Genomic DNA, 26177 nt, shown 5'->3' with positions numbered 1-26177 from the left:
GGTCAGGACAGAAACTCCTAAGACTAAGACTTTGGCAGTAGAATGCCCAAGAACCTATTTTTGTTTTCCCTTCACTTTATTTTATTTTTTTTAAAGGTTTATTTTTTAAAGATTTTTATTTTATTTATTTGACAGAGATCGCAAGTAGGCAGAAAGGCAGGCAGAGAGAGAGAGGAAGGGAAGCAGGCTCCCTGTCGAGCAGAGAGCCCAATGCAGGGCTCGATCCCAGGACCCTGGGATCATGTACTGAACCGAAGGCAGAGGCTTTAACCCACTGAGCCACCTAGGCGCCCCCGTTTTCCCTTCACTTTAAAGAAATAGTAATTGTCTTAAGTGCACGAAGTGTTTAATACTTAAGCATTTGTACAGCATTCAAGTACTGCTGTTTTGAACATTCAGGGATATAAGGGGGAAAGTATAAATGAATTGGTTGCTTATTCTATTTGTATGGTATTAGCATATACAGAGCGTATTTTTGAAGAAAAGGGTGCTTAAAAGTACACATTTTGTCTTAAGTTATCGACGTCTGTGATTCTGGTTTTTTAAAAATGTTTTGATGCTATCTCCTTGGGAAACAAAGTTTACTTTGAAATGAAAACTTTTTCCCTAATGCAACACATTGGAGATGGGAAACTAAGTAACTGTTCCTGTCTTGTTGCCACTATACCCACATTAAATTTTTATTTATTATTACTTAGCAGTTATGACCATGGCAAGTCATTTTTTGGACTGTGGTTTCTGTTGTACTGCATGGTAGATGAGGTGACTTTTTGAGGCCTTTCCAGATTTGGGATTAGGGGTTCAGTTGGCTTTGCATGAATGATGAGTGCTTACCTCAGAAACCAGTATCCCTTAGGGAGTTGAAACTGGTAATGTGCTGCCCACCTGCCCTGGGCCTGCTGACACCCGTGGTGAAACGAAGAAACCTTCTCAAAGGGGTAGGGCCTCAGGCTCTTGCTCAGTTCAGTTGACCCTTGCTCTTCAGGTTGACAGGCTCCTTGTTGCTTGGAGTAATTGTAGCTTGTCCATTGAACCATTTCAAATAAAGAAGCATGTAGAAGAAATGGCAGCATATTTCATCTTGAACTAAAATTGGCATATTTAAAAAGCCTTATTGAAATTGTTGATTTTTTAATCTCATGTAAACATTGATGAAACTATGAGTGGCCCCAGTTTTGTGAATGTGTGTTCTGAGAAGTTCAGTTGTAACTTGGTTCTTTAAACATTTTCCATAGAAACAGTATTAAAAGGTAGATAAATGTGATGTAAGACAGACACCTATTTAGCTCATAATATTGCTATAATACAAGGCGGCTGGGTGGTTTACTGGGTTGGGGCATCTGCCTTCCGCTTGGGTCATGATCCCCAGGGTCCCTGAGTTGGGCTCTCTGCTCAGTGGGAAGCTTGCTTCCCCCCCTCTGCCTGCCTCTCTGCCTACTTTTGATCTCTGTCAGATAAATAAAATCATTAAAAATAAATAAATATTGCTATCATACTTACTTTTTTTTTTAAAGACTTTATTTGAGAGAGAGAACAAGCAGTGGGGAGGGGCAGAGAGAGAGAAACAGAGAAAGAGAAGCAGAGTCCTTGCTGAGTAGGAAGCCCGATGCAGGGCTGATCCCAGGATTCCAAGATCATGACCTGAGCCCAAGGCAGATACTTAACCGACTAGGCCACCCAGGCACTCCTTTAACACTTTCTTTTTGATGACATAGTAGCTACTAGTACTGTAAGTTAGTTTTAGAGGCAAGAAATATATGTATATGTTTGGTTTTTTTAAATTTGAATCATAAATACCTTAAGTGAAACTCCTGACATGGGACAGTACTATTGATTCAATTAAAAGAAGTTTCAATGCCACGATTTACAAAAGGTAAAAATTAGGACGCCTGGGTGGCTCAGTTGGTTGGACGACTGCCTTCGGCTCAGGTCATGATCCCGGAGTCCCGGGATCGAGTCCCACATCAGGCTCCCAGCTCCATGGGGAGTCTGCTTCGCTCTCTGACCTTCTTCTCGCTCATGCTCTCTCTCACTGTCTCTCTCTCAAATAAATAAATAAAATCTTAAAAAAAAAAAAGGTAAAAATTAAGTATTTGAACAGGTTTCGTGGGTTAGATAGGTAGGTGCCAGCAGGATTCTGAGTGACTCTAGCTACTTTTATGGATCCCTTCACTCTGTCTGCCTTTATATATGCAGGGATACTACATACATGTTCAAAAAAATAAAAGACAAAAATAATCCAGTTGAGGCTACTTTGGGAATTCATCCCATTTTTATTGAAATCACCTCTCTCACCACCTCACTGTGTCAGTTCCTGCAGGTAGGTAGTTCTTTCCCCCAGTATACAAGTGACATTATTCTGTGAGCATTATACATGACCTCATCAAGAAATCCCGGTAAAAGTTATTGACTATGCTCAGGGGCATTTAAAACTCTGGACAGCCTTCTCTTTGAAACACCTGGTTTCTGTGATGCTGGTTCTGTCACCCAATTCTCCCATAGCAGTACAGCATCTGCACTTCTCCCTTGTATATACTGACAGTTGTTCATTTTCTGGCTTTCCTTTCATATTATAAGCTCCATGAGGTCAGAGACTGTCTTGTCTTGTTCACTGCTCCATAGCTAGTCCTAGGCCTAATTCTGTATAGGTAATGGATAAATATTTGTTAAACAAACGAATGATTTTTTTTTTTTCTTTCTGTTACCCCATGAGATGGCTCGTCAAGTTCTGGTGTCAGCCCTGTTCTATTTCTTGCTTATTTTTTTCCATTGATACTGATGCCTTCAATTACTGTCTATACTGTGCATCCAGTATCCATCATTTTCATTTTGACTGCTGTCCCTGCATTTCAGCTTCTTTTTTTTTTGTTCCAAGTTTACTATGAAAAAGTATTCATAATTTATTTCTAAAGTGGAAAAGTAGATTACCAAATGGCCAATTAAGTAGTTAAATAGATACAGCAGATTCACAATTGATACTTAACCTTCTTCCTCTTGCTACTTGCTTAGGTCCAGTGGGTCTTTTGTATAACTATACTAGGTCTCTTAAGTTTCCTCTGCCCTCAGTTTATGTTCCTCCATTCTATCCTTAACAGTATGACCAAAGCAGTCTGCTTAAATAAATAATTTGATCAGGTAATGGTTTTCTAATACCCTATAGGATAAACTTGGGAATTGGCCTTATTTTTACTTATTGATTTGGTTCTGTGAAGTTAGTGAGCAGCTTGTACCCCCAAAACAAAAAACTTTTTCCATATTTAGAACTACCAGAAATGGGACTAAATGGTTTCAATAGGTGTCCTTTTCCCCTTCACTGGTAAGAATTATGGAAGGATGGTAAGCAGTTCTCAGATGGGACAGGTTATTAGAGCTTTATGAAGCTCTGCATACTCAGACCTTTGATTGTATCTTTCAAACTGCTCAGGTCTTCCGCAGCCTGGCCCAGATAAGTTTTAATGATAAGGACCACATCTTAATCACCCCTTCACTGCATCTTCTACAGAGTAAGGGCTAAACATAAATTTATTCAGTGAATTAATAACTTCTGAGTATTTTCTTGGGTAGATGAGCTGAGGTTCTTTGGCTCTACTTCAAACTTAGTTGTTTTTTCTTCTTTTTTAATGCAGACTTACTAGGTCTGGATTGAGAGTATTAGGATCAAGTCTTGGGCCTCTGCATATTGTTATTGGTCAAATCATTTATCATCTCAGAACCTGCCTTTCTGTAAGGTTAGAATAACAGTTAATGTAATTTTGAGGACTAAAAGCGTGTGAAAAATGTTTTATCATCTGAAAATGCTTTATAAATGGTAGAAGTTAATAAAAATTGATGTTTTTAAAATATGTATACCAATATACATTGTTTGAAATACAGATATGTCACTAATATTACTCTCTCACTTTATAATTAGGCTCATTTTTTAGCCTAGCAAAGGAAATAAATACAGTTGCTTTCTCTTAAAAAAAAAAATACTTCCTCAACTAACTATTCAAGGCCAAATTTCTCTCATATTGTTGAATTCTCAGTATTTTAATGCCAAATTATCAGTGTCTATGGATCTTTCTACTTCGTTTTTGTGTGATTTGGACAAAGATTCAGAAATACCACTGGCAAAATTAAATAACATTTTATCCCCAAATAGACCACATTTGATAGACTTTTCCCAGTTTTTTAAAGATTTGTCTTATATTTCTGGTGGTTGGCTATGTTTTTGTTATTTTTAGGTGGCAAAATCAGTGAATTATTAGCAAAAGATTTTACTCTAAACACCTTTAATTCTTTTTTCCTAATTCTTAATGAAGTTTTCCATAAACATTTATGCTCTCTGTATTTCATAGTTATAGTTTTATGTTATATGTAAGTGCTATAATTCTACTTTGTTGATAATTTCTTGTATTAACTTTTTGATTGCATATACGTTGGAATTAGATGCTTCATTATTCCGTGGTGCTTCAGGGAGCACTCTCAGTTAAAGATGAGTGGGTTCATGAATCACAGCTCTGTGAATTAGTACCTAGTGAGGGAAAATTAGTTGTAAGAAAGGGCAAATTCTTGAGTCTGAGGAGGAATAGAGGTGTGTTACTGATTAAGGGTATCCTCACAAACAAGATATATTAACACATCAGCTGTTCATAAGATAGAGACACTGGCCAAGAAAGCTATTGGTATTTGTACTTTTCCCTTCATAGAGTAAATCTCTGTTCTTTCTTTCCTTTTAACCAGGTCAGTATATATTTTGTGCCCTATTTTATCACAAAAAAGAGAAGAAATACTGTAGTGAATGAAGATTCCTCTGCATTTTAGCACTGCTTTTTCTACTGTAGTTGGCTTTTGAATGAGGATGACAATGGAAGAGATGAAGAATGAAGCTGAGACCACTTCCATGGTTTCTATGCCCCTTTATGCAGTCATGTATCCTGTGTTTAATGAGGTAAGTGGGTAATCATTTCTCATATGATCTCTTCAATTCTTGATGCCTGCCTCATTTATTGTTTGTTCCTTCATATAACAAACACATAAATGAATTTTATCTGTATGTTAGGCATTGTACCAGGAGTGGACATAAAACAGTGGGGAGGGAGGAACCTAGATATATTGCTTCCCATCTGGAGGTTTCATTATAGAGGGAGAGACAGACATTGAACAAGAGAATACAAGTAATTACATAAATGGAAAGTTGTGGTGAGTCCTGTGAAGTTACCAAAAATCAAATGTTCAATAAAATAGCTGGTGGAACCTTCTTTAGGGGTCAGGACCAACTTCACCGAAGATGAGACATACATGCTAAGATCGAAAAGAGGTAAATGAGGGTTAGACAGTTGAGTTTGGGATAAACACATTTTAGGTAGCCGGAAGAGCAGGCACAAAAATATCCTGATGAATTCTAGTCAGTAGAGACAAAACATATTTTTACTGATAAATGGAAGATACCATTGCTTTAGTATCTAGAAAAGATATAGTTGTCTTTTTATTTGAGGGATTTTATCTAGGACTTAATACATTTTTGGGTTTTCTTTTATTTATTTAAAGATTTTATTTATTTGACAGACAGAGATCACAAGTAGGCAGAGAAGCAGGCAGAGAGAGAGGAGAAAGCAGGCTCCCTGCTGAGCAGAGAGCCCAATGTGGGGCTCGATCCCAGGACCCTGGGATCATGACCTGAGCTGAAAGCAGAGGCTTTAACCCACTGAGCCACCCAGGCGCCCCTTGGGTTTTCTTTTAATTTAATGTTAATACGCTAAGGTATTAGAGAATTAGAGCTGAAAATTCCTTAGAAAGGATTTAATCATGTCCCTCCTTTTAATGGTGAACCAAGTTCTTAGTATGTGAAATGGTGTTCCTGAAATTACCTAGAACTAAAATCTGGGGTTCCAAATTCAGTGGCTTCACCCTTAGCCTTTCTGTACATTTAATTAGGGTCTTCTTGTTTTTGTTTTGCTATTCAGTTATAAAGCTCTCCATGCCATTGACCTTATTGTTGCTGCTGTAGCTTGGAAACCCTCACCATTTCCAATGACTTTATTCCTTTTTGTAAAGTATTTAAATTAGAATAAGATTCTGGATTTCAAAGCCCTTTATCCCACAGTAGGTTTAATAATAATGTATTTGATGCATTTGTGGTCTTAGGTCTTGGGGACAATGAGGAGTGATTCATCCTCTTCAACTTGGAAATCATGGACCTAGTTGCCATTTCAGACATGTATTTTGAAATTCTAAATGCTGTCTATCAAATAGTCTTATTAGATTCAGAGAGCATAAAAGAAAACTCAAAAACTGGCTTGTATAAAAGTTAATTCTCTTGCTGTAAGTGGTCCAGTGCTAGTGTTATTATGACTCAGTATCCTAGTGCTTACTTCCGTTATCAGGGTTACCTCAGCATGTGGAATAGCTGCTGAATCTCCATTCATCATGTCCTAAGTTGTTGTCTGGAAGGCACACACACAAAAAAATGGAATAGGAGGTGAGTGTTCCTTCCAGCCAATTCAACTTCCTTCAAGTAACCTTTTTGAAAGTCCTATATAAGACTTCCATTTATATCTCATTGGCAAGAACCTAGTCTTAATGACCACACCTAGCTGCAAAGGAGGTTGGGAAATTTAGAAGTTTTTTCACTAAAGAGGAAGCAATAGGAGGCATCTTTTGAAAAACCTGTCCCTGTTATACTAATTCTATGGTAGCATTGGAGGCACTCTTTCAGGGCTGTTAATACCCATCTCTGGTAGGTATAGCCAACACTCCAGTAATTAATTCTCGCACTTTGTTCCAATATGTACCCATTCATTACAAAGCTATAATTATTGTTAGAAGCAAGTGCTTCAGTTTTGCTTAGTAACTATTTACTAAATGTCAGTCATTTATTTGCTGAGTAGTCTGCTAGGGTCTGGACATGTGAAAAATAAAAAGGCATTATACCTCTTCTTAACCATAGAGAACTATTTTCTTAAACATCTTACACAGGAGTTTAAGCAGATGCATTATGTAATTATCCTTATACCAAGGATGAGGTAAGAAGATAGTCACTGAAACTGTTAAGTAATATGTATTGATGGTTAGTGTTTTAAACTTCTCAGGTACTTCCAGAACCATTATGGCGGTTCTACCCAGAGGTGCTCCCTCTTCTTGGGTCTCTATAGGTAGCTGCCCCTATGGGCTATTGGGTTAAGTTGTTTGGGACATTTCTATATTTATCTAGTATTTTGAGTCATTACCTGAAGGAAGGGCGGTTTATATTGCAGAGCTTGTTTGATCTTCTAGTTAGTGAAGAGGAGTGAGAGAAGGGATTTTTTGCAACAACTAGAGTGATCGTTTCCTACATAAGGAAAATGGATTTTATTCAAATCTTGACTTTAGAAAATAGTCATATAGGATATGAGATTCTGATAAAATGAACTATTGGAATTCATACTGGAGCCATCTATTCTAATTTATTCATGTGTAAAAAAAAAATAATTTGAAAGAAAAGGAAATGGCTATGAATGGACTGGTAAATCTTTTCCAGAAATAAAGGCAATGATTCTCACTAGATAACATCTAAAAAATATGTGGGTTAATGGCTCAGAATTAGAACGTGTTCCCAAATGTTTCATAGTTGGTTCAAGAATTAATTGTTAAAACTGAATTGGAAAATGAAATGGCTAGATGTAGCAGACTGAGAGATACTGTGTCAGATTGTCAGGTCTAGTTCTGGAATTTATGGTCTAACATCATGGTATCAAACTTTCTATAAAAATTATTTCTGTCATGTTACTTAAAAACAAGTATTCAGAAATAATAGGCCTTTAGGAGTTGTGATAGTAGGTCTCCTCTTTGATAGAGGTATCAAATATGGGGCTTGATTTAGGAATGGAATAAAATAATTAAGCCTTCAAATGTGAAGTGTTTGGTTGAAAAGAATAAAATACTAGCATTATTGTCTGACATTCCAGTGTATTAATGTAACATCTAAAATAAAATACCTAGGGCTGCCTGGGTGGCTCAGTCGTTAAGCATCTGCCTTCTGCTCAGGTCATGATCCCAGGGTCCTAAGATCTAGCCCTACTTCGGGATTCCATGCTCTGCTTCTCCCTCTCCTACTCTTCCTGCTTGTGTTCCCTCTTTCACTGTCTCTCTTTGTCAAATAAATAAATACAATATTTTAAAAAAATAATTAAGGGGCGCCTGGGTGGCTCAGTGGGTTAAAGCCTCGGGATGCCTGCTCTGCTTCTCCCTCTCCTACTCTTCCTGCTTGTGTTCCCTCTTTCACTGTCTCTCTTTGTCAAATAAATAAATACAATATTTTAAAAAAATAATTAAGGGGCGCCTGGGTGGCTCAGTGGGTTAAAGCCTCTGCCTTCGGCTCGGGTCATGGTCCTGGGGTCCTGGGATCGAGCCCCACATGGGGCTCTCTGCTCTGCGGGGAGCCTGCTAACTCCTCTCTCTCTCTCTGCCTGCCTCTCTGCCTACTTGTGATCTCTGTCTGTCAAATAAATAAATAAAATCTTTTAAATGAATAAATAAATAAATAAATGAGATACCTAGTCAGTTAAACATTAGTATTTAACCGTAGTTCAAACATAGATTTTTCTACAGATCTAATGGGGAAATTAGAATTTAGTTTGTTTTTTTGTGCTATACGGATTTAAAGATAAAATGTTTGTGAAATTAATTTAGAGAAAATAGTATCAGTAAGGATGAATGTTTAACTCTGGAGCTAAATGATATACTTAATTTTGTCCACAGTGTGTTGAAAGAGTTAAAAAACTTATACATTCTCACCCTAACATAACATCCGTAATAGTAACAATGGTGGTCTGAAGTCAACTTGTAGAACAGATATTTAGGTAGTATCCTTAGATAGCATCCTTACATCTGGGAAATTTTAGTACTGTTACTCCAGCTCACAAAGGGAAGTTATTTATGGCATTCTGGGAGTTTGATGCTTGCTAAACTTAATGAAGCTGTGCCAAGATAGCTGAGAAAGGGTTAGTCTTGTTATTTAATCAACTGCTGCAGAGTTCAGAGTCCAAGTATATTGCATGTGTTGTAAATGTACTGTGAAATAGGTCTCCTGGTTACCTTATGGAATAATGAGTTTATAGAAGCCTTGTGACAAGTCTTAGATCAGGTTCTCCTGTACTGTATAACTTTCTACTGATTCTGTGCGTATGGAGGAGAAGTGAAGTATAGTTCAGTTCTTCATTCCAGGAAAAGACACACCATGAATCATTTCCTGTGACTTTTTAGAGGAATTATTTTAAGGTGAAGTATAATTTCTGAAAGAATCTATATTGTGTTTTGAGATAGGAATAAAAAATCTTGCAACCAAATATAAATTTTAGATCACCAGGGTTTATAGGCTTGTTTATAAATGATACAAAAGTGGTAGTTCTGAGTAAGTAATTAATACTCTATTCAGAAGCATCCAACAGTTATTTCTGCCAACTCAGCAGAATATACAACTCTTAATTTTTTCCAACAAGCAAATGAAATCTGGGACTATTTCTCCAACTTCAGATACCTAACTATCTTTTTTTTTTTTTAATTAAAAGAAAAAAATCAAACCCCAAAATTGAAGCATAGTAAACATACCTCTCCATAGTGAAGGCATGGGTTTTATCTGCAGTCCCTTCCTTCATCCAAAGGTGATCATAGTTAATACCTTGCATAAGAATTACTGCTCCGCCCCTTACTCTAGGCTATGTAGTCTTATATTTCTTACCTTGTTTATAAACTGATGATAAACAGTAATATATTTATTTTTCATAACTCTGTAAAGTAAAAGACTTAACATGTTGTAGTACTGAGACTAGTACCAGGTAGAGCTGTTATTCGGAAGTCTTTGGGCAATTTTCTGATCAATTGTGATCATTCCCTAGACTTTTACATTCTAGTAGGCAATTTTTAATGAAACATTTTTATAATAGGTGACTCTCCTTACCTTTTTTGCTGGACAACTTGGCAACCCCAGAAACAGATTATTTTAGAAACCACTACTGCATTTAATATGTTTAAAACACATTACTGCATTTGTCTTCTCTGTGGCAGCACAAAAGTTAATATAATAGGTGGCCTCTTGAGTCTATCTACTTACCTTCTAGCTTGTTTTTTTAATCTGACTACTCATTTTCATTTGAGTTATAAGAGATGTACCTTTTATTCTTTTTTTTCAAGATTTGTCTATTTATTTAAGAGAGAGAGAAAAAGAGAGCGTGCACACACGTGCAGGAGGAAGGGCAGAGAGAGAGGGACAAGCAGACTCCATGCCCAGCTCTGCTAGGGGCTCCATCCCGGGACCCTGAGATCATGACCTGAGCTGAAATCAAGTTGAATGCATAACCAACTGAGCCACCGAGGTGCCCGTTTTTCTTGTGTCTTGGCCTTGTTTGATTCCTTTTAAGGATAGACTCAATAGTTTTTGTGGTGAGGGGAGAAGGTTGTCAGCAAGAAGGAATACTTTCAAAAGATTTTATATGAGACCTACAAAACTTAAGTAACGAAGGAGTTAAATGGATTTTTTTTTTCCCAGTTATGGGTGTAGGAGTTGGGCTTGATAACTAGAAAATAAGGTAGTGATGAGCTGATTGATACCTTTGGAGGGACCAATGCAATAAATGCACTCTGATTGGAATCAAAATTTTGTGTAAGCTTTTGAAATATTTTTATAAATATTATGGAGAGTTAAATTTGACCAAGTTTGCAGTTAATAGTGCTGTCAGAAGCTATCAAGTATACATTACAGGAGGAGCTCACAAAACAGAACAGGAAGAATGTGTTGTTGGGGGGTGAGAGCCCTTCTGTTAAGTTCATTCAGCCTGTCTTTCTTCTAGCTGGGACTTCAGGAGGCACTTTCCTTACTTTTTTTGGTGAAATGAGATTAGGTGCCCTGTTCTCTTGTGCTTATTCTCTTTTTTCCCTTTAGCCTTTTATTGGTGCCATAAAATTCATAGATGGCTGAGGCCCGAGGAAGGCCTCTTTTTATCCAGATACCCATTAATGCAAGGTGTAAATGTATGTTTCTTCCTCCTCTTTCGAATTCAGAATCAAATACTACTAAGAAGTGATTGCATTGGCTCTTTAAAGATATCCTAAGCAACAGCTGTTATCTCAAAATCTTAAAAAAATTACTGTATTGGGGTGCCTGGGTGGCTCAGTGAGTTGAGCCTCTGCCTTTGGCTCAAGTCATGATCTCAGAGTCCTGGGATCAAGCCCTGCATCGGGCTCTCTGCTCAGCGGGGAGCCTGCTTCTCCCTCTCTCTTTGCTTGCCTCTCTGTCTACTTCTGATATCTCTCTGTGTCAAGTAAACAAAATCTTTAAAAAAAAATTACTGGACTAATTAGTGGAAGTATTAAAAACAAAATGGAAATTCTTTTCTGTTCTAAACTCACATAAAAACTTTACTCCCGCATGTGTTAACCAACCCTGAAGAAACCCGTAAGTGGGCAAATGGCTCAGGAAGGTGATTTTAAGAGGCTGTGTTCTTCAGGGACCAGTTCAGATCTCACCTCCATAAAGACTTTTTTTTTCTACTACAGCTGACAGTGATCCCATCAGTTTCCATGTAGCTGCTTACTTAAAATGATCTTCTGGGGTTCCAGGATTGTAATCTATTTCTTTGTATCTCTCACACTGACTTGCACATGGTAGAAACTCAGGAATTTGTTAGTTCTTAAGTAGTTGAAGAGATTCAGTGAGGGAGTTGATGCCAGTCTGGAAAGGGTGAATTCAGGGAGGCAGGGTAGCATTAAGTGGCTTGTGCACAAGTTTTAGAGCCAGACAGTTTTCTTATTAATCCTGCCTCTGTATGCACTAGCTGTTAAATACTAGGTAAATTTATACAAACTGAATTTCTGCCTCTATAAAATAGAGTTGATGATAACTAGTTATAGATTGTGAGGATGAGATGCTCTTTATGAAAATATATAACAAAGTTCATTACTGGTGCTAAGTAAATGATAATTGTTAAGATACTGCCAGAACCTTACACTGTCATGAACGGTAAGGTGAAAGTGATTTTATCATCAAATCATCTATCACTAAAGATCTAATAGGGAAGCACTTTTTATTAGGGAAGATAAAAACATATTGCACTAAGTATTACAGGCTGCAAATTATAAATAGATTTAAGAATAATTTAGATAAATTTATGGATGAGAGATTAAGTTTAATTCAAAAACTAGATATGTGCCTGTTATGCCTAGTGCTCCTTGGCTAATGGGAGTATCATATGCATAATGAAGCCTAGTGGATTTACTGCAAGATGTGTGGATATATAATGTATCTCAGAATGACTCCCAGCAGAGTTCTGGTTGAGGTGCTTCACAGCTCACGGATCTGATTTAGTATATGTCTGGCCTTTCCCTTTCTTTTCTAAGACACACGTATGTAAACTTAATCTAGAAATCTGATGTCTATCTTGGCTAATTTTATTAGTTCTTCACGGACTATTCTTTGCCTCTCTTTACTTCCCTTGACCCTTTCACATACCAGCCAGAGCAGTACAGAATGAGTTAGTAATGCTGATACTTGGAGGTACATGTGTGACTCAGACCTTTGACTTGTTGAAAGAGGTCAGAGTGTGCTGTAAACCCAAATAAGGAAATGGTTCCTATCAGAGTGGAAACATTCATCCTGTCTGCCTGCCTCTCCCTCCCTTACACAACAAGAACTTGAGATCAGAAGAGCTGAATTACTATTTTAATCTTAAGTAGGATTCATTACAATTAAATGAATTCCGTGGAAGATGAAAGTTTTTCATTTGTGGCAGCTTATTTTCACCAATTTTACAGGGTTTTTGTTGTTCTTGTTGTTCATTTGTGGTTTGTTTGGTTTTTTTGTTTTTGTTTTGCTGTATTTTCCTACCTGGTCCTCCTGTATCTTCCCTTTTATCTACTAAGGCAATGTTAGATTTTACTGGATTTATAGAAGCCAAGTTTAAAACTGATTTAATGGCCTGATATTTATTTTTGGAGATAAAGTATTTATCTTGGCACATTTTGTTGCTTTTTTGCTTAGCGTGCATAACTTGTAGGGAGATAAGGTTCTTGACATTTCTGTCTTGTTTAGAAAATAAAGTGATTTAATAAAGTGTAGGCCATGCCTTAGATATATATGTGTATATATGTTGTTTATAAAGGAAAACTTACATTTATTGCCTCAAGGGGTTGAAAGGAATATTTATTGCAAGGTATGATATGTTCGTAAGATTTTTGTGAAAAGACTGCACTTGCATAAAAATCGTACAAAAGTTAACATTGTTTTTGAACATTTTAATATTGTCCCCCATAAAAAATGTATACATTGAGTTTTATTGAGTTAATTGGCCCAATTTTTAGGGACTAAAAAAATTGGAATTTAACTGAAGGTAGTTATTTTAAGCCTAACATTTAACTTTTCAACAAATGGATTTTTTTTTTTTTAAGCTCACTGAAAAATGAATTCTGTAAAGTGTATAATAAGGACATGTATCTTTTTTTTTAAGATTTTATTTATTTATTAGAGAGAGCACAAGTAGGCAGAGCAGCAGGCAGAGGCAGACGGAGAGGGAGAAGCAGGCTCTTTGTTGAGCAGGGAGCCGACGTGGGGCTCGATCCCAGGACCCTGGGATCATGACCTGAGCCGAAGGCAGAGGCTTTAACCCACTGAACCACCCAGCCGACCCCAGGACATATATCTTTCAGAATTGTAAATCTCACATATTTTATATTAAAATTAAAAGCTTTGGGATTGAACTTTTGATTCAGTATTTTAGGTAACCTTTCTTAAATCCAGATAACATAGAGGACAGATGATCTACAGTCCTTACTTACTATCAAACCTTGTGTCAGTGCTGTTTGCTAATTCATAAAATAGACTAACCTCAACTTAGTCCCTGACTGAGGGATTGTAAAATAATTTAAAAAGAGTAAGGTAATTAATACAAAGAATCTTAAATAATAAATGTTTTCTTGGTGTTGGTCATTTCTGTTCATTCAATTTGCCATATACTGGCAACAGAGCATTGAGAGTTGATCTTAAACCCTATTTTCAGTAATTGAAGTAAATATGTTTATTCTTTTTATAATAACTTGATATTATTTTGCATTCTGTGCTCATCTTAAATCCAATTTTAAGGTAGAGTGTGTCTTGTTTTTAAAAAGAATGAAGAATTCATACATCCCTCAATTTCTCATGGTTTCTAATGAAAATTTTAGATGACCTGTGTATTTGAAGAATTAAGGTGATTTAGAATAATTAGCAAGTATTTTTGTTGAGCAAATGATGGATGTATCAGAGTTATTACTATAGACTGGCATATCAAAAATGCACCTTTTCTAAGGAAATTGGTACTAATAGTGATTTAAAATTTATATTGCAGCTAGAACGAGTAAACCTGTCAGCAGCTCAGACACTGAGAGCAGCTTTCATTAAGGTGAGGTGCAAATAATTTATTATGATTAAAATGTATGTTGTATATAAATCTGAATATCATGTAAGAATTGCCACTTTATTTCCTTTTAGTGAAAATCTCTTCAGCTGTTTTATGTCTGTTTTAGTGTACTCTGTAAAGCTTAAAACACTTCTCAGAAGTGAATTAAAACAAATGCTGTTTCCTTTGCATTCATCTTTTTGTCACTTTGTACTTTGAAAACTGACTGGAGTTTTTTCTCTTTAGCTTTAGAGTATATTTTTGAATTTCTTTTTCTATTATTTGACTTGCTAAAAATTTTTGTAAAATTATAACTCAAAAAGATGTTTTTCATAATGCTTAATTATAGAACATAAGAATAAAACAGTATTTTTGATAGGAAAACAAGACCTGTGTGGGAGTCAGATTAAGGATACATTGCAAGCATACAACCAAGTCATTCAGAGTGAATTTTTTGTTGTCTTTAGACCTGAACTGTTTGATAAATACTAGCTACATGTTGCAGTTGAGTACTTAAAATATGGCTAGTTCAAATTGAGTTGTACTCCCAAGTATAAAATACACACCAGATTTTGAATACTTAGTATAAGGTAAAGAATGTAAAATAACTCAGGAATTAGTATTTTATATTAATTGCATGTTGAAATTAATAATATTTTGGATGTACTCTTAAAATGATTTCATGTATTTATTTTTACTTTTGTAACATGGCCACTAGAAAATTTATAATTAACAATGAAATTTGTTGCTTGTGTTATATTTCTGTTGGACAGCCCTATTATATATACTGGGTGCGTTCTTTCATATAAAACTTTATCCATCCCCTTTCCTTTCCCAGTACATATCATGGTGCCTAAAACTTCAATTTTTATTTACTTACTGTGTTTATGTTCGTGTCAATAGCTAAAATAACTTATATTTCAGGTATTTTAATGTTTAAATCTAGAATAAATTTATAATCAAGTTTTATTGGATTAAAACTATAAATCAAGTTTGAGTTCTTTTTATGATAAAGATAGTTTGTTTATTTATTTATTTATTTTTAAAAGATTTTATTTATTTATTTGACAGAGATCACAAGTAGGCAGAGAGGCAGGCAGAGAGAGAGGAGGAAGCAGGCTCCCTGTGAACAGAGGCCCAACGCGGGGCTTGATCCTAGGACCCTGGGATCATGACCTGAGCTGAAGGCAGAGGCTTTAACCCACTGAGCCTCCCAGGTGCCCCACAAAGATCGTTTATTAATACCACTTTTAACTGCTAGCACTGGTAATGTCACTAGACATCTGTCTTACTTTACCATGAGAATTTACGTTATATATATTAGAGTTATTTTGGCGTGATTAATACTCTAAAATGCAGTTCCTGTGTATACATACATAGTAGCTTTATTAAAGTATGTTCTGACAAATTATTGGGTTAATGAAGAGAATGAATGAAATAACACCTTCAGTTTTTTTTCTTTTTTCTTTGAGCTTCAGTGTGGCTCTGTAATGGCATATTTGGTTATTAGGGAAGCATGATGAAAACTATTTTATGTTAATTTGCTGAGTATTTTCTTTGTGGCCAGAGAAAGGAAGGCAGGCGACCTATTGCATAATACAGTATTGTTATGGAAAAGTCAGTGTTTAGCTTTTTTGATAGCAAGAACAGAGAGATTTCTCCTGTGGATCTTCATAAGGAGGACTGTCTGAAGTAGTAGATGATATCCTCAGTGTCATTTCTAAAAGAGAGAAAATAATGAAGTTCATTAAGTTTTTTCTTATAAATATGCTTACATCTGATGTTTTAACAGTAAAGTACAATTTAAAAGCAAACAGTATATTTAAAGTATGTGGCTGTGATAGATCCGATTTAACATATGGATAAATTTTATTACCCATGCATTGATTAATAATTGGGGAAAGTGGAAGTTATTTTGAGAGGAATACAAATTAGTTTTGCATTGATTTATTTTTATTATATTTAATTTGTTACATTTCAAATGGAATTAAAAGGGTATGCATTAAAAAGATGATTTTTGTGTTTCTAAAACTACCAGCTTATTTGCAAAAAAGATTTTAAAAGCCTCACCAAAGGGCGCCTGGGTGGCTCAGTTAAGCATCTGCCTTTAGCTTAGGTCATGATCTCAGCGTCTTGGGATCAGGTCTGCATCAGGCTCCCTGCTCAGCAGGGGAGTCTGCTTCTCTTTCCTGTGCTTCTACCCCCCCACCACCCCTGACCCACTCCACCTTGTACTTTCTCTTTCTCTCAAAAGATAAATAAAATAAATGCCTCGCCCACCCATATATCCCTACTAATATTCCTAAAATATATGTCCATATTTCTAGTTCTTTGACCACAAGTGTCATTTATCAAGGTAATTTAATATTTATTTTTATTATCATGAGAAAAGGATTAAAATTATTTTCCCCAAGATAAAATATTAATGAATATTATCTTTTAAGATATCTATTCACTTTCTTTTCCCATCTGGAAAGTTCTGATAGGTTGTGCTGTTGAGGATCACTGAATCATGAGCGTGGATGTTACTGCCACTGGGGGATAGTTTTCTCTCACAGTTGGATTCTTCATAAAAATTGGATCCCCACAGAATTCAAGGTTGTATTCTGGGAGAAAACCTGAAGGTATAGATAGTTAAAAGTCATCAATTTAAGCACAGATCTATTTATTTTGTTAGTCAGAGGAATTGGGTAAATTTAAAGCTTTTAAAATGAAAAGTTTAAGTAGCTTAATTAGGATTTCAGCCAGAAGATACTAAGACGGTTGTTCCCAGGCTAGGTGCTGAGGCACCCTGGGGCCCTCAGCAAACTCAGAAGAGTACCATGAGTTATTTTAAAACTTTAAAGGAGCACAACGATATTAAACATCTGACACTGTGAACTATGCTAGCTTGAGGTAGTTTGCAATTTCAGCATATTAGATTGGGCTACATTCCTTTCAGCGATGTCATATTTTTATGAAATCGGAATTTTGGCCATTGCTGTGATAAAAATTAAGTACCACAAGAAGATCTGTGGTTGGAAATGAGGCTGGCAGGATCCAGTCTAATACCAACATTTGAGAAATTGTGTAGGGCCCAACAGGTGAATGCATCTCATTAATAAGTAATCATGGTTATTTAAGAATGAAATAAAATGTTTTTCTTTTAAATTGTGTATTTTTTAAGGACAGTTGTTAGGACACAAGTACTTACTAAGTTATTTGAACCTGCCTACTTAATACATAGCCAGCCACTGTTTTCTTTGCATGAAAAACACTTGTGTGAGAGACCTCTGTGTAAGAGTTCTGTAATGCTCCAATTTTGGCAATTTGGGGCTCCACACCAACTTGGTGTTGAAAACTTTATCTCAGACTTAGCATTTAATGATTTTAGCAGTTTATTATAACTTAATCAGAGAGATTATTTTTCTCCTGGCATAATTTGTAAGCACATGGAGGGTATTCCCCTACCTCATAAGATGATGGATTGTATAGCTAATTTAATGCTAGAGAAAGACAATAGACCACTTTATCAAATACTGGCTTATTTAAATACTGTATATAGTTTTGTGGCCAGTCACCAAATTAATAATGCTGATACCATCTTAACCCATATTTGTACAACTTTTCCTTTAAGGTAACTCTTGTTTTTAAAAAGTAGATTGTATCTTAAGTATATTCATGGAAGAGGAAATCAAAACAGGTTATAACGGACATGGAATTCAGTAGGATACACTTTATTGTTATTAAACATCTATCAAAATGATTTCCTTGATTAGCATATGACAGCAGTTAAAATGATCCCAGGATTAAGATAAATGTGAATATTTTCTTCTCCCATTCCATTCCAAAACCTTTCAGTTTTTGATACCTCAACCCTAATAAGAAACAAGATGTTATAATGGAAAGAGCAATAGAAACAGAAGAAAACTGGATCTGCCATGATACCAGAATGGAATTGAAAAGACAGACGTTAAATGTGCTTGACACATATGGAAACAAATAGATTGCTGTCTGATTAGGATCATAAATTGTGTTTCTATTTGCTATTTAATATTGGGTAAAAAAGATAGGAAATCATCAGCATAATTAAAATTTTCAGGCATCCTAAAAGAAACAACGTTTTTTAAAATAATAAAATGGGACAGAATTACTGGGGAAAACCCAAATCTGAAAATTAAATTTGGTAAACTCAGAACTTTCTGTGTTCAGTCTTGAGATGGCTAGAAGATTTTAGTGCCCTAGTGAGTGTAAATAACATAAAACTAATGCAAACTCATCTGTGAAATAAGCTCAGGAGGTAGCAAAAAGATTAAATGATGTTCTGTAAATTATTCTTGCTATAAAAGGAGATATTCTTGCTACAGAAATACAATAGGAAATGAAAGTTGTTATGTGGGAAAGTGAAGGATGCTATAGCTTAAATCAAACCTGCAAAAGAAATCCTGTGTTTCTGTTTTCATTTTTGTTTTTCCTGACATTCTGTTCATTTAAGTGCAAAGAATCTGCAGAGTATTGGTAAGATGAGTTATTGCTTGATCCTCTAGTTGGAATGTTAGCTAATGAAAAAAAAGCTAAAAATCCTTAGTGTATTTAAACTACTGAACAGAGTAATTGATGGATTACCAAAATATGTATAATCTTTATTTCTATTTTTGTTACTAGTTTGATTGCAAGTGAGAGTAGAGGAGAAATAGGAAATGTTAAGTACTTTATGTTCAAATGGCAAATGGGACCATGGCTGTAATAAGAAGTCACCAATGTATAAGTTCTCGACAAAACATAAGTGAATGCCGTCACCGCACCTACTTTACCAAGATTTCTGCTGTCATAAGTTGATTACTCTAAGAAGTTCCCAGCAGATTCTAAACAATTAACGTTTTGGCTTTAAAATGCTGATTGAGCTTCTGTATTTTAAAACTAGCTTTCTCTTCTTTATAGGCTGAAAAAGAAAATCCAGGACTCACACAAGACATCATTATGAAAATTTTAGAGAAAAAAAGTGTAGAAGTTAACTTCACAGAGTCCCTTCTTCGAATGGCAGCTGATGATGTAGAAGGTAGCCAGAGTCTCCTGTAATTTTCTTAAAGTTGTTGAAAAGCACTTCCTCCAAGTATTTATTTGACAAATGGGTCTTCTGCCCTTCCCCTTCTCCTCCCCTTTCTTACTGTTACTGTTATTATTGTGATGATAATGGAGGAAAGAGCTGTATAAGTTATTTTTGTTTTCAAGTGAGATTTCAAGAAGATATTAGTAGGTTGGGTTTTGATATGAGCTCATTACATATTCAATATGGAGGTTTTTATTAAACTCTTCCCTCTTGACAGATATCGTCATTATATTTGTTATGAATGTTACTACTTCAAGGTTTCCTTGTGAAATACAGCTTCAGAGGCCTGATAAATTTGATTTAGCCTATCTCTTGTTTATTTGTTTGTTTTAAGATTTCATGGAATTTCCATTTATTCCAAATTGGAAATGTTTAGTCTTTCATCTTCTGATACTTTTACTTGGGGAGAGCCATAATACTTTTTCTGAGCTAAGTTGAACTTTAATGAATTCTGCCTTACAGCCTTGTCTTTCCTTCCCTTTCCCTTTCTCTTCTCCCTCCACCTCTTTAACCAGCATTGGGAATTTGTAGACTTGAATTTGGCAGGGAGTTGCATGATGGTTTTTATTATGTATCTATTTTATCAGAGTATATGATTGAACGACCAGAGCCAGAATTCCAGGACCTAAATGAAAAGGCACGAGCACTTAAACAGATTCTCAGTAAGATCCCAGATGAGATCAATGACAGAGTGAGGTTTCTGCAGACAATCAAGTAAGCAACTTTTGGCTTTTGTTCTTCTTTTCTTGAAAGTACTTCAAAGGAACCACTCATGCTAGGTGTTTTATTTTGGTATGATATAATATTAAATTAATATATTAATTTGAAATCAGACTAGAAATTTTTAAGTGCTGCATGTTTATACTACTAAGCTGTGGTATTTGGCTTTAGAGTATGATAACATTTCTTAGAATGTTAATATAAAAACAGTGAATAAAAGTATAAAAATTGGAATATAGTTTGAACTAAAAAATAATGCAAAAAATTATAGTATTGGAGGTGCTCAGCTAGCAGGAGCTGCTGACCACCCGCAGGCGCGCGCTGACCACCCGCAGGCACCTGCGTAACAATAAAGAACCTCTTGCTGATTGCATCCAGTGGCAGTGTTGGATTCTTGGGTAAGGGGATCCGCGGGTCTTTCATTTGGAGGTTCCACTGAGACCATCGGACTCCTGCCCAGGGATCCAACGGACTCCCACCGGGAGGTAAGATAGCTGGCTAGCCCAAAACTGTCCCTTCGTCTCCTCGTCTTGTCCTGTCTAAGTCTGTGTTTGTTCTGCCTATGCTTCGGTAGCATAGGACTGTACAACAGCGTGCGTTGTTGGTCTGTATTCTGTAGGCAGCTTGAGAAGGAGCTGACGAGCTCGGACTTCTCCCCTGCCAACCCTGGGGGACGCTCCAGGGTGTCGAGGGGCCCAATTTTTGGGGGCCCCTCATCTGTCCGAGGGCTACGTCCGTCTGTCCGTTCCAGAGGTGCCTCGGCTCTGGACGGAGTCTGTCCACCGCAGGGAGACCTCGAGGCTCCCTGGGCCGGTGGAAACAACAACAACAAAAAAATTATAGTATTGGTAACATAACACCAGTATTGTTTTTGTTTCAGAAATGGCATAAGTCATTAGAATAAGTAGTGTATTCTTAGGCTTGAATAGCATTTTTAAATATTAGCCAAATTGTAAATCTCCAAATCCTAAACCTTTGAGATACAGGTTAAATAAGACTGAAAATACGTGTGGGGCTAGGAGGCTGACTGGTGAGGAGCCGCAAGAAGGGTCATGCTTAAGCGGTGGTTCTCAAATCAGGGGCAGTCTCCTCATGTTAAAGAGGGTGGGAGACTGAGGGGGGAAATCCATACATAATTTCTGGATGAGTAAAGAGTCTCAATTTTCTTCAGCCTCACTGGGTATAATACGAAATTGGGAATAATTGAGTGGCACTAGCAGTGCAACCTTTTTTGCACAAGTAGAAATTGAAAGATATAGCACAGGTTTTGTTGTTTTTGAAAGAGGCTACATCATCATACTAAGTATCTTCAAAGAATGGAAAGAAGTTCACTTATAGTTAATATTAACATCCATCTCCTAGAAACAGTATTTTTCGTAATTCACATTGCAAAAAGCTATTTTAGCTAGTATGGGCACCTGTTTTGAGTGGTATAGGGGGCAGACAGTCTCACTTTAGGAAAGTGTAGTTTGTGATGGGTATGCAACCCAGCTATTAAGGAGCGACCCTCCTCTTTTAGGTCTTCTGATTGAGAACCTGAAAGTACGAAAAAGACTTTTCATTGCCTAGCTAAAATTCATGACACAGAGAACAAATCCTGAGGTAAATATTTTACCCTTATAGGAAAGCCTCAACTTCCTTTAACTATTTTTAATATTGGAAAAAGGAAGATAGTCAACTGTTTATGGATTTTTATTTTTAGTCTGATATAAAGTAAACATGTTTAGCTCATAAAAGGATAAATTGCCAGTTATCTGAAGCATAGTTGTTTAAACAACTTATTTTTAGAATTTTCAAATAATAAAATTTTGTTTTAATGATCATATATTTGTTTATGATCTCTCTACATTTCTGTGAAGATCTGACATTTAAAAATAGTATTTCCAACAAATTTTGCCTCAAATCAGTGAAGGAAAGGTTTATTGAATCAGTGCCACCTTAATAGCAGTCACTTATTAGAATTACTTTCTCATTGCTTTTTTAAACATTTTGCATATATAATGTATTATATAACGCTGCTATAACTGGTGAAGAAATTAAGTAACTTTTCCAAGGTCACAGAGCTGATAAGTTGGTAGATCTGGGTTCAAACCCAGGCCGACTCACTCCGTGGTCTTCTCTGCTGCTTCCCACTCTGAGATGAGTAATGCTGTTCTGACTTAGCGATTAAAGAACGTTTCAGCTATCTGGAAGACGTGTGATAAAGGATATCTTAATACAGAATGCCAGTAGGTAAGAGAGAGAAGAGTGCTATAGTTGAAGCTAGGCTAGATATGGTAGGCCCAAAGCCCTCATCCTGCTCCATTAACCATCTTACCCCTCTGGGGGTGTCCTTAAGGCATCTCTGTTAAACCCATTGTAGCTTTAGAGAGATACATTTGAAAAACACTGTATAAACAGCCACATTTTAATCATAAGAAAGTTGAGGTCAGGAGGCCAAGAGTCTTGTCCATAGTCATTGACAGAGGCCAAATTAGGGGCTTGTCTCTCATTTATGGGGCAGTAGTAATATTTCAGTTCTGTTTTCTGGAGTGCACTCTGCACAACTGAGTTGAGAGTATTGGCAGTTAAAATTTATTTCTTAATCATTTTAGGAGGTATAATTGGCCCTGGAAAGTTTGTTCATAATATATATTTATGAGACCATGTGTAAATTAACATAGATAAGGTATAATTATTTGTATCACTGATAGATACTGATACATTTTGCTACATCTTGTCCCCATGGTTAATTAACAAATTAGTAGATAAAATTGCACCAAAATAAAAAATGACTTATCCTTCAGGGACAATGTACTGTGTAGTTACTGTTTTTTTTTTAATATTTTACTTTTTCGGGGTGCTTGTGTGGCTCAGTGGGGTTAAAGCCTCTGCCTTCTGCTCAGGTCATGATCCCAGGGACCTGGGATCAAGCCCTGCATCAGGCTCTCTGCTCAGCAGGGAGCCTGTCTCCCTCTCTCTCTGACTGCCTCTCTGCCTACTTGTGATCTCTGTCCAAAAAAAAAAATCTTAAAATATTTTACTTTTTCATACTTAAGGTAGTTAGTTATCTTCTTCATTTATTTTATAGCAGTATTTTTCATGAAACATGTATCAAATACTTATTATCCCAAGTACTATATGTGATTTCATAGATTATATTAAGGAGAAAAAAGAGTCCTGTCAGCTAGCAAATGTCTAGGTATTTTTGTGTATGTTAGCAGACCTAGGTTTAAATTTCCATTCCCACATTTAGCTGTGTGACCTTGGATAAGTTGCTTAGCTTCTGTTACTCTAGTTTCTGCTTATGAAGATGAAAGTAACAGTTTTAAGAACTGAGAGAAAGGACATACATAAATTTAATTTATAGGGTTTTTTAGGTCTTACACGTTCTAATGGATGACAAGTAGAGACTTGTGAATTAATAAACCAGAAAGCCATGCATTTATCACTGTTTACAATATGTATTTGCATATTCATGCTCTAAAATTCACCAGAGTTTGGTTTTCCTGATGGCTTCAGAGAAGCTTTTCTAGAGATGTCCAGTCTAGACCTAACTAAACACACAGCATAGGACTTTTCTTCCTTTAGAATGTTCACATAAATACATGTTATATAAATTTGGGTTACATGATTAGAAAGTCTACCATTGCAATTTTTTGATAAAATGTATGTTTACATTTTCTCTGATGCCTGTCATCTTCTCTTTTGAATGTATGTTTCCCCAAAGTTGCATCATAAAAGTTGGAAATTGCTAAAATTTGGTCCTGGTATACCCCTACTCTCTCTCCCTTGTCACAGAATCACTTAACTCCAGACTGTTTATAATTACACTATAGTTATTTTACCTTCAGATTTTCTCCAGTTCTTGATCTGTTTAATTGTATGCAGTATTTTTTAGAGCTGATTATTTTCTCTTCTAGGAAACAGACTCTTAGTTACTAATACAATTTAGCTTCCCTGCTACAGACCCTAGCACCTTAAGTGAAAATACTGTTCTGTGTACATATAAATGATGTAGTATTTGATATAAATTGCCATACATAGATTGTTTTTAGAGAAGGCCAGGCCTTGGGATAAACAGCCTGGGTCATTCTGTAGAGTTCTTTGTAAAGCTCTATGGCCAGTAATAGATCAAACCTTAGTTCTAGGCTTTAGGATCCCAAAAACAGGTTTCCAAATTTGGTTCATCAGCAAAATCACCTGGGGGCTTATTTTTTAAGGTTTGTTTTTTTTTTTAAGGTACAGACAGATTTCCAGTACTCATAGTAAGTCTGGGATACCATTTAGAAAACCCTTGCTTTTTTTTTCTTTTTCTTTTTCTTCCTTTACAGTTGAGTGAGAATTCATACTCTTTTGACCTATGATTTCTAGCTATTATTGTATATGGATACATGTTCATCTATTAGCCCTGAAGCATATTTTTATAATCCTTTTTTAAAGCAAATTAGTATTCTACAAAGTAGTTGTGTATAAACACCTCACTGATCACTGTAGTTTGCTCCATTATATTCTGCTTTAAATGGGTTCATTTTGGATTTGAAGAACCTTCCAAATACTTAATTGTTGAAATTGTTGTTTTTCTCATGACATGGTCTTATGACATCATTTTATTAAGCAATGGTGAATTTATGCAAATCATAGCAATACAGGAGCCAACTTACTTGAAACTATAAATGAAAGGAACAATTATGTAAGTTAAAACAGCTATTCCTAAACTAGAGACAAAAAGAGAAAAAAAAATGAGTGGACAAATACCACTTCTATGTAATATTCATTGTCTTATTTAAATCTTTTAATGTTCAACCTGATATCAGTGTTTGACATATAGGAGGTAATAAGTAATTATTTATTAAAGTATTTAATACAAAAAAAATAAATAAAATAAAATATTTAATACATGTGATTACTATTTCAGAGTAGGCTAAAAATTTCTTAATACCCAAATCCTGTATACTTGTAATTCATAGACATCCCACATGCATATTTACTAGAAATATATTATGAAACGCACACATATACACACAGAAATCTGGATACAGAGCTTTCCAGTTTTTTCTTTAATAAAGCTGAAATGTTTCAGGTATGAAATAACTGAAATCTGACCTTTGTGATTAAAAAGTACTGAAAGATGATGTTTGGGATGGTCTAGTTTTATGTCTTAATAATTCATATCTTCACTCTTGAATTGCATTTGCACAGCAGAAGTTTGACCAGTAAAAATTGCTGTGCAGTTAGAAGATGAAAATTGAAAAGAGCATAGATAAAAAGACAAGAGGAGTTTAGGGGGAAAAAATGGATAGGGAGAACAGTCAACTCATGAGAATTACTGGTTTCTTCTCTTTATCTGCTTAAAAGGGGAGGAAGGTTTTGATATATATGTAGTCCAAGGATGATTGCTGAAAAGGTTAAGGTAGAAAAATATTCTGATATTTTCTCTCTCAGGAATTTAAATATATTTTCCAAAGGAAATAACAGCAGAGTTTTTGGAAGAGAGGTATAAGCAGTTGTTAGAAGGTGGATGTGTCTTGGAAGAGCTATGTCTGAAAAGGAAATATTTCTTTTTAAACATCAAAACTATGTAACTGGAAGTGGTGATAAATACAGAAGTGAGTTACATGTAATACTAAAATTTTATATAATTGTTAATGAGATAGCAAATATAGAGAATATAGTAGCTTGAAGTCAGCTACATCAGAGAAAGGAAAAATATCTGAAAAGGTGAGAAGCAGAGGTAATTCTTATAAATTTGAGTAAGTAATGCTGAATGAAATGTTACTGGTTTGGGAAGGTTGAAATTAGTTGCAGAACTTTTGGTTAGCAGTGCAAGAGAAGTCAGGATCACAAAAGGGTACAGGTGAAAACTCCATCCAACCAACTAGTCAGATGTTTGGGCTTGATGCTGTGTTAGTTTGGTAATTAACAGTGTGATTAGTAATCCTGGGGGCAGGGAATATATATATAAAATACATACCCCTCTTCCGAATACAACTGATTTTAAGAAG

General features: G+C 35.7%; 1 protein-coding gene across 5 annotated transcripts in view; it reads left to right on the top strand.

The window, feature by feature from the left end:
* PDCD10 (programmed cell death 10) overlaps positions 1-26177 on the top strand; it is a 43786-nt gene that overhangs the window by 13796 nt on the left and 3813 nt on the right. For 2 of the 5 annotated variants that reach the window (XM_013058292.2, XM_045088608.1), the window contains exons 2-5: positions 4804-4930; positions 14334-14387; positions 19305-19422; positions 20061-20187. In XM_013058292.2, the coding sequence (XP_012913746.2) occupies positions 4835-4930; positions 14334-14387; positions 19305-19422; positions 20061-20187 (395 nt within the window). In that variant the 5' untranslated portion in view covers positions 4804-4834. Of the gene's footprint in view, positions 1-4722; positions 4931-14333; positions 14388-19304; positions 19423-20060; positions 20188-26177 lie in introns of all 5 variants that reach the window. The other 3 variants (XM_013058295.2, XM_045088609.1, XM_004756507.3) reach the window with 2 other exon arrangements.

Source organism: Mustela putorius, unplaced genomic scaffold, assembly GCF_011764305.1.
Source record: "Mustela putorius furo isolate JIRA1106 unplaced genomic scaffold, ASM1176430v1.1 tig00003834_pilon_pilon_pilon, whole genome shotgun sequence".
Classification (NCBI taxonomy): domain Eukaryota; kingdom Metazoa; phylum Chordata; class Mammalia; order Carnivora; family Mustelidae; genus Mustela; species Mustela putorius.
Note: the sequence above shows the minus strand (reverse complement) of the source record. Positions and strands in the feature narration are given on the sequence as shown.